We start from the raw sequence: 15,669 nt of genomic DNA, 5'->3' as shown, positions 1-15,669 counted from the left end.
GAGAGAATAGGAAGTAATAGAAAAACAACCAGAGACAAGAGGGGGAGAGAGAGAAGACAGCAGTGAGTAAGCATGTGTTTTATTGCACCGAATGTTTCATGTTTCATTCTAAGAGAATGAATGTACTTAATTACTGCGCTAGGGCTTTGTGTTGTTGGCAGTGCTTTAAAGGGGTATTAAAACCCAGTCCTTTTCATCAGACGTGAGCCAGGACAATGGCAAGGATGTAGTGCGTGTTTGTCTTTGGAGCCGGACTACAATGAATCGCTGGTGTCTAGTAATGTGTAGCCATGTGTGAATGCGTGCAGTGGTGGCGGTGCCAGAGACGGGAGCTAGGCGTGACTGATAAATGATCATCCTTACGGGTTAAGAGAGAGGCCTTTGTCTCATTTTGCACCCCACTAGACATAATGCTTCTGCTTAATTAAATGCACTGGATTGAGGAATTTGGGGAGATTAGATTATTTTTGCAAAAAGTTGCAAACGTGGTGGGTGATCATTTTGTTAATGTTTTTAACTACTGATTTGGACTTCATTAGAATAAAATCCAGGCCAAAAGCACACAAACCTTCACTATGATCAACACAACAATAACACTACGGTATGATTGACATAATGAAAGGGCAGATTGTTAGAAGACCAAAGCTAGCGAGCAGACAGAGGCATGGCTACAAGCAAGCTTGTTAGTTCCCTATAGAAAATAAAGTCTAGGCTCAAATTGACAGCGACCTCCCATGTTTAGCCGTAACATTACGTGTTATTTGGTCATTTTATAAATTCAAGGAATCATTAGCTCTAGAATTAGTACTGATGACATTCTTGAAAGAAAGTTCCAAATCCTAAAACGCCACAACAACTGAACGTTTGTTAGGACCTGTACTGCAGAATGTTCAAGTACACAAATGAGTTTAGTCAGTGTGCAGGTCTGGTTGTATAACCATTATGTGAGCCCCAGAGTCACATAACCACATTTTTAACACAGACTTAAACCTGCCCTAGTTGCTTGTACGAGACACCAGACAGACATTTTACAATACATATCTGCTCTGGTTCATATTGTTAATATTCCAATGATTAGTACAGAGGTTAGAGAGAACGCACTCTATCTATAGAGGACAGGAAGCATGCTTATATTCATATCCACACCACAGGTTAAGGATCAGGGTGTCTACTCAAGCCATTCCCCCACTTTCACAAGGCAATAGTGATTTGAACTAAATTGTTTTCACTAAGGGAAGTGCTGAGGTCGCTAGCTAATTCCTTGTGAATAATAAAGCAAACTGCTTGAATGATTGACATGGCCAATGTGAGAACAGGATTATAGTTTTGTTCAATCATCAGTGTATGATAACAATCACACCCATAAAGATATGGTTATCAAATATGGTAATTTCAGCTGTTTAAAAGTTGGTATAAATTAAAATTCAGTGACCAGAATGGTAGCGTAATATTGTCCATCTTAGTGAATCCTGTTATAACCCCTAAAGTTGAAAAAAAGAGCCCATGAAGACTGTCAATTAAACATTTGAGTTGTCAATAGAAATTTGGACAGTGTAGTTATTAATAGGTTAATTGAAGAGAAGATTACTTCTCCTCCATGTGAGAGCGCATCTTCTTGAGCTTCTGCATGATGCTGCTGGTCTCACTGCCAGACACTGAGAGGGGAGAGGCACTGCGCACGTCCCCGTCTGTTATCGCAGCACTGGGGGAAGCTGTCACATCTATGGGCTCTGACACTGGAGTCTCCTGTAGGACACAGATGTATCATTTCAACTCTTTATGAGACCATGTAGCATTGTTTTAGACATATGAATAACACAAAAAGCATGTCTTTCTGAAGTTCAGCATCTCCATGAATAAGAAGTGTATGCGTCTCAGATAGGAATAAGATGAAAGGTGGTGGTAGTACTGACTGGTGGGGTGTCACCGGTGCTGGCACACTTGAGGCGCTCCTTCAGCTTGAGGGTGGTGTATCTCATCCTCTCTATCTCCTCCTGCTGTTTGAGCAGCAGCTGCCTCTCCTTCCTGGCTGCCCTGTTGGCCTCCTGCAGACACTTGATTTCCGCCTGGACGCCACACACACAGGGTCATGGTCACTCAGCATTACAGATGGGCAGTTATGGAAGCAGGTGAGATGGGCAGAGATTTAAGGCTCGATTCAATCCGTATCGCTGAAGTTAAGTGCTATAGTGTGCTTCAATTTGAAAGGTACTTTCCGATGAGCAGACAAATGCTGAGTTTACCGTGAATGCAGTCTCCGCGAATGAGGAAAAATTGCCTTTAAATGTCAATCACACCATAGTGCTGAACTTCAGCGTCACAGACTGAATCAAGCCCTTAGTAAGTTAGTTGTGAGTTTGTTACCTGCTCCTGTTGAAGTTTCATCAGTAGGCTTCTTTGCTTCTTTCTGATGGGCGGCATCTTGTCATCTTCACCCTTGTCTCTGAAGCGCCTATGTGGTCAGAAAGGAGAAAGTGAGATCATGAATGGAAAATGAGGACAGAAGTGCCAAATGGAGTCTAGTTTTGGTCAATGTGTTCTGTTGAATTTCTCTCGTGGTTACTGTATATGAATCATTGGAGGACATGACAGAAAACAAAACATTTAATTTAGCGGGGAATGAGACACTATTAATTTGGACAACATGGATCCTAATAAAAGTAAACCAGTGCCTTTTCTGATGCTCCAGCCAGGCGAGCTCGGCCTTGGTCTTCTCATTAAGGGCCTTCTGTCGCAGGCGCAGCAGGGAGCTCTGGTGGTGTGCGCGCACCTCATCCTCCTTCATGTACTGACGCACCATGTCCATGGTGAACCTGGAGAAGCTGTCCTGCCCGCTAGAGAAGGGCATGCTGCCATCCTGCTGCTGTTAGGGGAGGCAGAGAGGTAGAGGAAGAGGGGACAGTGAGTCACTCACACACAGATAACACAAAGCCTTATCAGTCAGGAAACCGGGCATACACAGAGAGCAAACAGTGATAGACGGAAAATCACTCTGGCCACTGGTTAAATGTTTATTCGGCTGGCAAACAGACTGAGGCGTGGGAGAGGCCTCTGTCCGTGAGGTTTGTTGCTACATAGGTATTTACAACACTTATTCTAAGTCCATTCAGATAAAACACCCAGGCCCCAATGAAGGCCAAGGTTTGTACAAGATCATCTCCACATGTGGCAGCCAGGTGTGAACAAGGGTGTATGGTTCTCCACCCTATCTTAACTGCACCACAGCCAACCTCTCCTCGACATATTGGGTTTGAGAGGACTGAGTACAGGTTGGGGAGAGAGGGATACAGCCAGGAAGGACATCTCCTAGGAGCAGTTAAGCGGACTGGGGAACACAGCTCGTTTATTGTTCTCAGGGTAGAAATGAGTTGAGCAGGCTTTCCCAGTCTCTCTGATGCCCTGGCCAGTGGAGCCCTACAAGGCAGGCAGGTCTTTCCTGGCCTCAGTATGCCCAGGCACACTCCCTCATACTTCATCTCAGGGACTGAACACCGAGCCCTTCAGAGAGGCAGGGAGCTGCCACTGTGGCTTGACATTAAGAGCTAAGACAGATGCTGCTGCCAAAATAGTAGAGAAGATATAAGTTCACCATTAATGAGGTCAAATAGGGCTAAATGCTAGATAAGCATTATGCACTAGTTAATTCAAGGATAGGCAGAAACCTCTCCAAGTAAACTAGTACACTTAAGCTTTTGGATAAGTGCTAGGATTTCAGTACTGTGGAGGCCAATCATTATTTGAGTTGCCTTGCTATTTTGCCAGAATTACAACTATTGCGATGAGGTGGCATACTAACCTTGGAGCTGTCCTGTTCTGTGGTCTTCTCCTGACTGGGTTGGTTGTCTGACTCCTCACGGGGACCTCTCTTCTCCACCGCTCCCCGCCGGTGAGACTCAGAGGGAAGCAGAGAGCGGAACGAACGTTCCTCAATCTCATCTTCCGTCATGGACTCATCAAACTTCAGAGAGTACTCTGTAGCAACTGAGGTGCTGTCTGTATGGGGACAGATTGGGGAGAGGAAACATAGATAACTTTCTAAGAGACTCCAGGTTATTTACACTCTCCTCCATACATATTTGGACAGTGAAGCTATGTTATATTTGGCTTTATATGATGTTACAGGACAGAACGTCACCTTTTATTTATCTGTTTTACTGTTTAGAAATGAAAGCAATTTATGTATTTAGTCGACCAAACACAAAACTTATGACTACTTTAATAAACTATACTTATGACTACTTCAAATGGGGGGGACTAGATACATAAAGTGATTTCATTTCTAAAATGGTAAAACTGATATGTATAAATACATCTTCAAATAAAGCTGACATTCTATACTAATCGCCTAATATGAAACATTCTATCTCAAATCTAAAATGCTGGAGTATACAGCCAAAATAAAATATTTAGCTTCACTGTCCAAATACTTTTGGATGGGAGTGTATGTATCATAAATTATGGTTATACACTGCCTGCTTGATAATGGTCCCCCTCCAGATCCCACAATGCGTGCTATGAGCCCAGGCCTTACCTTTCTCATCCAGTAGGGACTGCACGCTGTCACTGGGGATGGAGTCATCAGCTGCTGTATGGGCCTCCTCCTCCACTGAGCTGTTACCTGTCTCAGCCTTCCTCCTCTCCCTCTTCTCAGATGAGGCCAGGGAGGGACTCATGTGGCTGCTACTCTCTCCACCACTGGGGAGCGCAAGGCAGAGGGGACGGGGGAGATAGAAAAACAATTGAGTATTGAGTCAAGGTAATGCCTATAAATGGGACCAAGTTTTTCCTGACCAAGTCAAGTGAGCTAACAAGGAAAGACCCCTGGTGTCTGTGAGGCTCCAGTGTGTGAAAGACCCAGTACCTGAGGGTGGGTCTCCTGGAGGGGATGGAGTCAGAGCGGCTGTCCAGGGAGGAGAGGGGCTCCTCAGTCCTGGTCCAGGCAGCAGACACCTCATTCCTGGAGCTGTCTGTGTCAGTGCGGGACTGGAGCTGCTTCATGAAGCTCTGGTGATGCTGCCTCTGCTGGTCAAACAGGGTGGTGATGGGAGCAGCAGCAGGGACACCTATGGCTCCAGCAATCTGAGAACGGGCCAGATCGGTCATCTGGGAGAGAGAGCAACTTGTATCAACTGAGAAGCAGACTTAACCCAACCTAAAGTAGACGGTAATTATTTGCATATTTGTAATATTTTCCTCATTTCAATACAACAGGTGACTCAGTGAGGAAACGAACAAAAACCAAGGCCAGTGACTGGCTGTAGAGAAAAGAGTGGAGAGGGAGTGTTCTCACCTCTTTGATCTGGCGGGCAGCTTCGGCCGTATAGCGGACAGACTCAGCCTGTTGGCTCATCATCTTAGTGGTGGCCTCCTGCATGCCTCCCAGAGACTGCTGCTGGGTCTGAGCCATGTTCTCCTGCAGCTCCACGTGAGCCTGCAATGACACACACACAGTTCAGTTAGTGAATCACACTACACGGTCTACACACGTCTAATAAAATAGCTCCCATCTCACAACAAATGCAGTGAAGTTAGATTGCGTTCTATAAATATTCAAGGTGTTTGCAAATATGAAGCCCTCCTTGAGAGTATCAACAATCTACCAAGTTGGGGCATGGTTCTAACTCTAGGTGATTCCTTTCTGTATTCTACAGAGTTGCTCGTTCTAAATGCCAGTGCTGTGTGTACAGTACCCTGGCTGCTTTCTGCCGTGTTTCCTCCAGCTGACGTTGGGTCTCCAGTTTCTCCTGCTCTGCCTTCACCTTCAGCTCATAAAGGTCACGCTCGTGCCGCTGCTGCTGCGCCTGAAAGGTTAGAGGTCAAAGGTCAGGACCTATGGAAAAATGCGAATGAAAACTACCAGAACATAACTAACACGCCAAAAGTGCAGAAGGTAATGTTTCAAAAGTGCAGCAGCACTATACTAAGCATCTAAACATATGGTTAGCAATCTTCAGGTGTTCTGATTGGTGGGTTGGAATCTATCACCTTGAGTATTTGGGCGAGCGAGACGCTTTCATGCTGAGCCAGAGACACGCCCCTCAGCCGCTCCACGTCACCCAGCTGACGCACTGACTCCTCTATAGATTCCAGGTAATTGAGTTCTGCAGACATACGCTGCTGCAACACCCCTGGGGTGTAGTTGAGCTCACCTGGACAATAAAGAGACGGATAGAAACAAAGAGAGGGAGAGTTAAGACATGGATAGTACAGTCCCTTCAGAAAGTATTCACACCCCTTGACCTTCTGAACATTTTGTTGTGTTACAGCCGGAATTTAAAATGGATTAAATTGAGATGTGTCACTGGCTTACACACAATACCCCTACTGTCAAAGTGGAATTATATATTTTTTAATGTTTACAAATTAATAAAAAATTAAAAGCTGAAATGTCTTGAGTCAAGTATACAACCCCTTTGTTATGGCAAGTCTACATGTGCTTAACAAGTCACAAGTGTCATGGACTCACTTTGGGTGCAATAAGTGTTTAACATTATTTTATGATAACTCCCTCATCTCTGTACCCCACACATACAGATAATTGTAAGGTCACTCAATCGAGCAGTTAATTTCAAACACAGATTCAACCACAAATAGGTTTTCCATGTCTCACAAATACATTTTCAAAAAAAGCAGAAATTGAATATCCCTTTGAAAATTGTGAAGTTATTAATTACACTTTGGATGGTATATCAATATACCCAGTCACTACAAAGATACAGGCATCCTTCCTAACTCAGTTGCCGGAGAGGAAGGAAACCGCCAGGTAGCCTAGCGGTTAAGAGTGTTGTGCCAGTAACTGAAAAGTCGCTGCGTCAAGTCCCCGAACTAACGAGGTGAAAATGTGTCACTGTGTCATTGAGCAAGGCACTTTACACTAATTGCTCCTGTAAATCCCTCTGGATTAGAGCATCCGCTAAATGACTGAAATGTAAAATGTAGAAGATTTAACCATGAGGCCAATGGTGACTTTAAAACAGTTCGAGTTTAATGGCTGTGATAGGAGAAAACTAAGGATGGATCAACAACATTGTAGTTACTCCACAACACTAACCTAAATGACAGAGTGAAAAGGAAGCCTGAACAGAATAAAAATATTCCAAAACATGCATCCTGTTTGCAATAAAGCACTAAAGTAAAACTGCAAAAAATGTGACAAAGAAATATCAAAAACATCACTACCACTCTTCATATTTTCAAGCAAGGTGGTGGCTGCATCATGCAAGAACTAGGGAGTTTTTTTGGATAAAAATAAATGGAATAGAGCTAAGCACAGGCAAAATCCTAGAGGAAAACCTGGTTCAGTCTGCTTTCCAACAGACACTGGGAGACAAATTCACTTTTCAGCAGAACAATAACCTAAAACACATAGCCAAATATACACTGGAATTGTTTACCAAGAAGACAGTTTTGACTTAAACCTGCTTGAACATCTATGACTTGAAAATGGCTGTCTAGCAATGATCAACATCCAACTTGACAGAGCTTGAAGAATGAAAAAAATGTTAAAATATTGTACAAACCAGGTGTGCAAAGTTCTTAGAGTCTTACCCAGATAGACTCTTAGCTGTAATCGCTGCCAAAGGTGATTCTAACATGTATTGACTCAGGGGTGTGAATAGATATGCAAATTAGACATTTCTGTATTTGATTTTCAACTAATTTGAATTCTAAAAACATGTTTTTACTTTGTCATTATGGGGTATTGTGTATAGATAGGTGAGATTTTGTATTTATTTAATACAATTTGAATTTGGGCTATAACACAACACAATGTGGAATAAGTCAAGGGGTATGAATAATTTCCGAAGGCACTGTAGATAGGCAATACTGGTATGTATTTCTGCTGAGCGGGTATTTCTAGGTGGTATACCTGCAGCCTTGGGCTCTGCTCTGGCTGCAGACGACAGGGATGAGGATGAGCTGGGGCGGGCTGAGGAGTGAGGGGAGCCGGAACCCAGGCCCAGGCTGTCTGCCCCGGCTAGGGAGGCGCTGCTTGGAGACACACGAGGAGAACCAGAGCCTGTAGGAGAGCCAGCTGGAGACAGGCCAGGGCTGCTGGGGGATTTCTTATTGTCCAAGCCCAAACTGGAAACAAGAAAAAAACGAATGTATTCATATGCATGCTTTCTGAAAATAAATGTCATGTTCCATTTCTAACTGTCAATTTAAATAAGGCTGGATTATTGTTTGAAAAAGTAAAAAAAAACATTGACATAACTTTTCCCACTCCGTTTGACTTCAGGTATGTGTGCTATACAGAGCACTGTAACAAGGTGAAATGGGAACCAGGGACTAACAGAATCAAGGAAAGGGGGCCCCAGGAAAGCCATCCTAAGTATGTTAAGCTGAAAGAACAGTATCAATGACCATATTGTGCTGCTTTGAACCAGTGGAACAGGCAACGATGTCTAATCCATGATGATATATGCTTCGGCTTCCTAGCTGGAAACAGTAGACACTGTAGTGGACAGTGGTGCCTCTCTGATGCCCTAACTGCTAGCGCACCCAAGCAAGCACCCAGTGCTTTACCTTACCAGAGAACAACTGCAGCATTAAGGACTGGATTCTGAATGTTATCAAATCACACAGACAGAACAGTATGGAGGAAATCTGATATATTTTTAAAATGCCACTGAGGATGCTCAAATGTCACAGGAGAGAACTCTGCCTGGCGATGTGCCCATTTTGCAGTGGGGAGATTTGACCACCGTGCAGCCCAATCAAAAGAGTCAGTGTTATGCTAGCCCCCACACCCCCCTCTTCTCGACGGCATGAGGCTGGCTGCTGCAGACCCTTCAGCCACAACACTACTTTCCCTAGCACTGAACTACAGCTCTTAAACACATTTTAATTATTAGTGTTTAGCCTCTATGCCCAAATAAACTCGGCAAAAAAAGAAACGTCCCCTTTTCAGGACCCTGTCTTTCAAAGATAATTCGTAAAAATCCGAATAACTTCACAGATCTTCATTGTAAAGGTTTTAAACACTGTTTCCCATGATTGTTCAATGAACCATAATCAATTAATGAACACGCACCTGTGGAACGGTCGTTAAGACACTAACAGCTTACAGACAGTAGGCAATTAAGGTCACAGTTATGAAAACTTAGGACACTAAAGAGGCCTTTCTAATGACTCTGAAAAACACAAAAAGAAAGATGCCCAGGGTCCCTGCTCATCTGCGTGAACGTGCCTTAGGCATGCTGCAAGGAGGCATGAGTACTGCAGATGTGGCCAGGGCAATAAATTGCAATGTCCGTACTGTGAGACGCCTAAGACAGCGCTACAAGGAGACAGGACGGACAGCTGATCGTCCTCGCAGTGACAAACCACGTGTAACAACACCTGCACAGGATCAGTACATCCGAACATCACACCTGCGAGACAGGTACAGGATGGCAACAACAACTGCCCGAGTTACACCAGGAACACACAATCTCTCCATCAGTGCTCAGATTGTCCACAATAGGCTGAGAGAGGCTGCACTGAGGGCTTGTAGGCCTGTTGTAAGGCAGGTCCTCACCAGACATCCCCGGCAATGTCGCCTATGGGCACAAACCCACCGCCGCTGGACCAGACAGGACTGGCAAAAAGTGCTCTTCACTGAAGAGTCACGGTTTTGTCTCACCAGGGCTGATGGTCGGATTCGCGTTTATCGTCGACGAAATGAGCGTTACACTGACGCCTGTACTCTGGAGCGGGATCGTTTTGGAGGTGGAGGGTCTGTCATAGTCTGGGGCGGTGTGTCACAGCATCATCAGACTGAGCTTGTTTTCATTGCAGGCAATCTCAACGCTGTGCGTTACAGGTAAGACATCCTCCTCCCTCATGTGGTACCCTTCCTGCAGGCTCATCCTGACATGACCCTCCAGCATGACAATGCCACTAGCCGTACTGCTCATTCTGTGCGTGATTTCCTGCAAGACAGGAATGTCAGTGTTCTGCCATGGCCAGCGAAGAGCCCGGACCTCAATTCCATGGAGCACATCTGGGACCTGTTGGATCGGAGGGTGAGGGGTAGGGACATTTCCCCCTCAGAAATGTCCGGGAACTTGCAGCTGCCTTGGTGGAAGAGTGGGGTAACATCTCACAGCAAGAACTGGCAAATCTGGTGCAGTCCATGAGGAGGAGATGCACTGCAGTACTTAATGCAGCTGTTGGCCACACCAGATATTGACTGTTACGTTTGATTTTTACCCCCCCCCCCCCCTTTGTTCAGGGACACATTATTACATTTCTGTTAATCACATGTCTGCGGAACTTGTTCAGTTTGTCTTCTTGAATCTTGTTATGTTCATACAAATATTTACACATGTTAATTTTGCTGAAAATAAAGAGTTGACAGTGAGAGGACGTTTCATTTTTTGCTAAGCTTATATAGCCTAAGCAAAATAAGCGTTCCAAAGTGTTGAGTTAGCAAAGGACATTGAGTGAGGGGAACAACAGGGGTGCCCCATGTGGTACTGAACTGAAAATACCACATTCACTGCTCAGGCCTGATAGAGGTTTTAAGATTCATCTTTATGTTGGCGGAGAGATACTTTGTAGAGAGAACACTGTGGCTGATGTGGTGTCCCAAGTTCACTTCAATATTCTCTCCAGTCATTTGAAAATAGTATGGGGTGCAGCGCTGGTCTTTGGACACCGGGGTTCACTTAATCATTACTCTCCCTGAAGTGAGACTGCACAGTGAAACCAATAGACCAGAAATGTGTATTTGAAAGCAGCATTAAGTGCCATACAGGGATTCTTCTGCCCTAGAAATCAGAATGGAAAAACGCTTTCAGTGTGAACTTAAATGACTAAAAAACAGATATAAAGTACGTAAAAAAGATGAGGGACCTGTAGATATTTTGTTTATAATATAATCTTTGTGAACTAACAATCAACAAAATAAAAGCTACACAGTCAGGGAGAATTGAAAATTCCAAAAACAAAGAATCTAGCAGTATTGATTTTATTATGTTTGAGCAAAATAACAGCATTAGCCATAGCAAAATACATAGAATGAGGAAATTAGCTTTAAAAATTGCCACACTTTCTCTCAGCTCCATGGGAAAAAATGTGTAGAATTGCAAAAAATTGGCTTAATTATAAAAATGTCTCTACATCAAGATGGAAAAGTGTCTAAAAATGTCTCTAAACTCCAGCTGTGCAGATGGCAGACCGTGCCCATTGCCACACCCACCACCTAAGTCTCTAGTCTATTTGATCCAGAAAAAACTCTGCCATATACAGTTTAAGTCAGAAGTTTACATACACTTAGATTGGAGTCATTAAAACTTGTTTTTCAACCACTCCACACATTTGTCTTGTTAACAAACTATAGTTTTGGCAAGTCGGTTAGGACATCTACTTTGTGCATGACACAAGTAATTTTTCCAACAATTGTTTACAGACAGATTATTTCACTTATAATTCACTGTATCACAATTCCAGTGGTTCAGAAGTTTACATACACTAAGTTGACTGTGCCTTTAAACAGCTTGGAAAATTCCAGAAAATTATGTCATGGCTTGAGAAGCTTCTGATAGGCTAATTGACATCATTTGAGTCAATTGGAGGTGTACCTGTGGATGCATTTCAAGGCCTACCTTCAAACTCAGTGGCTCTTTGCTTGACATCATGGGGAAATCAAAAGAAGTCAACCAAGACCTTAGGAAAAAAAGTGTAGACCTCCACAAGTCTGGTTCATCCTTGGGAGCAATTTCCAAATTCCTGAATGCACCACGTTCATCTGTACAAACAATAGTACGTAAGTATAAACACCATGGGACCACGCAGCAGTCATACTGCTCAGGAAGGAGACGCGGTCGGTCTCCTAGAGATGAACGTACTTTGGTGCTAAGAGTGCAAATCAATCCCAGAACAACAGCAAAGGACCTTGTGAAGATGCTGGAGGAAACAGGTACAAAAGTATTTATATCCACAGTAAAACGAGTCCTATATCGACATAACCTGAAAGGCCGCTCAGCAAGGAAGAAGCCACTGCTCCAAAACCGCCATAAAAAAGCCAGACTACGGTTTGCAACTGCATATGGGGACAAAGATCGTACTTTTTGGAGAAATGTCCTCTGGTCTGATGAAACAAAAATATAACTGTTTGGCCATAATGACCCTCGTTATGTTTGGAGGAAAATGGGGAGGCTTGCACGCTGAAGAACAACATCCCAACCGTGAAGCACGGGGGTGGCAGCATCATGTTGTGGGGGTGCTTTGCTGCAGGAGGGACTGGTGCACTTCACAAAATAGATGGCATCATGAGGTAGGAAAATTATGTGGATATATTGAAGCAACATCTCAAGACATCAGTCAGGAAGTTAATGCTTGGTCGGAAATGGGTCTTCTAAATGGACAAAGACCCCAAGCATACTTCCAAAGTTGTGGCAAAATGGCTTAAGGAAAACAAAGTCAAGGTATTGGAGTGGCCATCACAAAGCCCTGACCTCAATCCCATAGAAAACTGAAAAAGCGTGTGCGTGCAAGGAGGCCTACAAACCTGACTCAGTTACACCAGCTCTATCAGGAGGAATGGGCCAAAATTCACCCAATTTATTGTGGGAAGCTTGTGGAAGGCTACCCAAAACGTTTGACCTAAGTTCAACAATTTAAAGGCAATGCTACCAAATACTAATTCAGTGTATGTAAACGTCTGACCCACTGGGAATGTGATGAAATAAATCACCCTACTATTATTCTGAAATTTCACATTCTTAAAATAAAGTGGTGTTTCTAACTGACCTAAGATAGGGAATTTTTACAAGGATTAAATGTCAGGAATTGTGAAAAACTGAGTTTAAATGTATTTGGCTAAGGTGTATGTAAACTTCTGACTTCAACTGTATGCCTTCAAAAATAATATCCCCACTCAAATGTGCTCAGAAATACCAGTAAAAACTGAAGGTCAAGGAAGATATTCAAGCTCCTGGGAATCCCTCTAAGCCCCTCAGAAGAGCTCTGGGCTTGGCTGAGGCCACTTACCTGCGGAGTGTGTCGCCTGAGGCGCCACCTAGTGTACAGTCAGAGTAGGCGCTCTTCACCAGGTTGTGGACAGAGCTTCTCTCGGAAACTGAGCCTCCCCATCTGGAGTCTCTAGTCAGGGCCTCCAAGTCCGGGTAGCAGGGGCTCCTCTGCTCCTCCACCAGAGTGGCATCACTCTTGTCTGAAGCAGAGCCTAAAGAGAGGGGAGACACTCTCTTTAGAGCAGAGACACTTTCACTGGTAAGAAATGGTCACTTGATAGCATAATTTCAGGGAAAGTGGTTATTTTATGGTGAAAATCTCACCCCTTTTCACAGAGCCCTTTGAGTGAGGTGAAGATACTGGTGTGGAGCCTGAGGAGTGTTGGGATGGCAGGTCTACAGTCCTGGTGTCATAAGGGGACCTGCGACTCATCAACTCATCATAGTGACTGTTCCCACTCGTGACACTGCAATGAGACGTTGAGATAAAAGATGGTTCAAGTCCCACATCATGTGCATCGAACCACAAAAAGACTACTAAGACAACTTCAAAACTCCTTGCCAGGCTTCTCTGTCAGCCATGTGACATGAGTGCCACCTTGTGGTTAATCCTGTCATTTTTACAGTTTTTTCAAAATAATGTTTTTATTGCGTGATAGCAGCCCCCTGTCACGTGACAGTGGTAAAAACCCTCCTTACCTGCGTCCGTTGTATCTTTTCTTATATTGGCTGCTGCCGCCGCTGCTACGGGATGACACAAAGTCATCCTCATACATTGGTGCCCCATCCACCAAGCTGGCTGCAGACAGGCCACAATGCACAGGAGGGGAACTCCGGTCTGCTCGCTCCTCTCCTCCAACTGCAGGGAGAAGCCAGAGGAACAGATTATTGTTTAAACGTTCATTCTTCATTCAAAACACTAAGGATACGGTTGGGTGTGTAAATGTGTTGGCTAACCTTTGGTGTGGTTGAGCAGGTGGTTCTTGGTGAAGATGTTGATGACACTATGAGGGCTTCCCTTGGCCAGTTCCTCCCATGGGCCACGGCTGCTGTCCCGTTGCTGAGAGAGGGGGCTGAGGCCCGAGTACTTCTCTGCCTCTCTCTGGAAGTGAGAGATGGGCTGGAAGCCCTCCCGCTGGCCTGCACAGAAGTCCAGAGCCCCGAGACGCTCTGCCGGTTTTGCGTCCCCCTTTATGTTGGTGAGGGGGCTCCCGTCGCCCTCCGACAGGCTGCATTCGCTCAGCAGTGGGCCCTCACTGATGGACTCACCACTGGAGTCATGGGTGATGGTCTTCCCTCCCTTCTCCTCCTCTGGCTGCTTATGGGAGCCGAGGCCTGGGGCTGTCTGGGGCCTGCTGCCTGGAGCAGAGGTCCTGTCTCTCTGCTCTCTGAAGCTGTGCAGGTTGCCCACCCCTGGGAGAGCTCCGTTGTATGTGCTCTGGCCAGCACTCAGCAGCCTCTGGATCCTCATGGACAGCTCGTCAGCAGCATCAGCTCTCTCTCTGACCGGTGGGCTCACAGGCTTGGCCCAGTGGCCGTCATCCGGAGGGGTCAGACCAGTCACGTCCATGTCCCATGCACAGCTATAGTTGATCCCTGCGCCAGCCAGTTTCCTCGCTTCACTCTCTATGCGAGTGGACAGGGACGCAGCGGTGGCTTTCAGGGCCTCAATGCGGTTCATCTTGGTCTTGTTGCCAGCTCCATTGAGAGTGGAGTGCTGGGGCCTGGCTGGTGGGTTGGTTCCCCTCCCACCAGAGCTCCCTGCTGTTTCCGGTCCTAAGAGTGGGGAGAAGAGCTGGTCTGTGGGTGGAGCCAGAGCGGTGGAGGGTCTGACTGCAGAACTCAGGCGGTCCGGCTGCAGCCACGATGGAACACCCAAGCCCAACTCATTCCTACAGGAAGAGAGCAGAGGGTTAGTATTCAAATATACTACACTTTGTTTGAATATACTTTTAAAAAGGGCTCGGAAACACTGGAAATATTGTTTTATGGACTCACAAAGTCCTTTAGTATATGGACTCAAAGCATTTTAGTACTCAGCAATATTGTCCATAGGCTATGTCAAAGGTTTACAAGGATTTAAGACATCTAAAAATGCATGCAGCCATTAAAATATGTGGTTTGTACAGTCTAACCATGAGCTTCTGAGAACAACCTGTGTGTTCACTATACAAGCAAACATGTTCAGGGCCGAGGATCAAGTCAACAAAATTCCAAGAACTGCATAGCAACTCAAGAGCGTATGAACATTATGCAGATTACAGATTACATACCGTAATGTTTACCCCACGCAAGGACCAGACATACATCAGATGACTCTCTGTGTAAATGTAACTGTTGAATCTAAAATAGCACTGGAAATTCCCTGTTTTAAGGTTAACCGAGCATACGCCACCATGTTTTGAAATGCTGCTAGGAGTGCCCATGGAAACACAGTTTAGAAACAAACAATTCCTTATTGGCTCTTTTGCTTCGCTATGAGGAAGTACTATGGTTCTGTGCTTTGTTTTGGGCCTCTACACTAGCCAGTGCTAGTGGAAAAGGTTACATATATAATGACCTTGAGAGTGGAGGGGGCAGGGGCTCAGAAAGAGACAGGTCACTGCTGGAGGAGGCACTCTGGGGTCTCTCCTGTCTCTTGTTCTCCTTGTCCGACTCCCCGGATGGCTGGTACAGGGACTTCTGCTATACGGGAACACACCACAAA

The 15,669-nt window shown here is 45.0% G+C and overlaps 1 protein-coding gene across 4 annotated transcripts in view; it reads right to left on the bottom strand.

The window, feature by feature from the left end:
• Positions 1-15,669, bottom strand: part of LOC139541185 (centrosome-associated protein 350-like) — a 37,146-nt gene that overhangs the window by 12,826 nt on the left and 8,651 nt on the right. For 3 of the 4 annotated variants that reach the window (XM_071345549.1, XM_071345551.1, XM_071345552.1), the window contains exons 11-26: positions 15,523-15,647; positions 13,920-14,854; positions 13,662-13,821; positions 13,287-13,429; positions 12,982-13,174; positions 7,871-8,085; positions 5,986-6,149; positions 5,691-5,801; positions 5,291-5,431; positions 4,862-5,103; positions 4,532-4,695; positions 3,797-3,993; positions 2,673-2,863; positions 2,365-2,452; positions 1,914-2,066; positions 1,589-1,746 (exon numbers count right to left, since the gene is read on the bottom strand). In XM_071345549.1, coding sequence (XP_071201650.1) covers positions 1,589-1,746; positions 1,914-2,066; positions 2,365-2,452; positions 2,673-2,863; positions 3,797-3,993; positions 4,532-4,695; positions 4,862-5,103; positions 5,291-5,431; positions 5,691-5,801; positions 5,986-6,149; positions 7,871-8,085; positions 12,982-13,174; positions 13,287-13,429; positions 13,662-13,821; positions 13,920-14,854; positions 15,523-15,647 — 3,380 coding nt within the window. The remainder of the gene's footprint in view (positions 1-1,588; positions 1,747-1,913; positions 2,067-2,364; positions 2,453-2,672; positions 2,864-3,796; positions 3,994-4,531; positions 4,696-4,861; positions 5,104-5,290; positions 5,432-5,690; positions 5,802-5,985; positions 6,150-7,870; positions 8,086-12,981; positions 13,175-13,286; positions 13,430-13,661; positions 13,822-13,919; positions 14,855-15,522; positions 15,648-15,669) is intronic. The other variant, XM_071345550.1, reaches the window with a different exon arrangement.

The sequence above is a fragment of the Salvelinus alpinus genome, chromosome 16 (genome assembly GCF_045679555.1).
Source record: "Salvelinus alpinus chromosome 16, SLU_Salpinus.1, whole genome shotgun sequence".
NCBI lineage: Eukaryota > Metazoa > Chordata > Actinopteri > Salmoniformes > Salmonidae > Salvelinus > Salvelinus alpinus.
The sequence above is the reverse complement of the archived record's forward strand: the minus strand, read 5'-3'. Positions and strand labels throughout refer to the sequence as shown.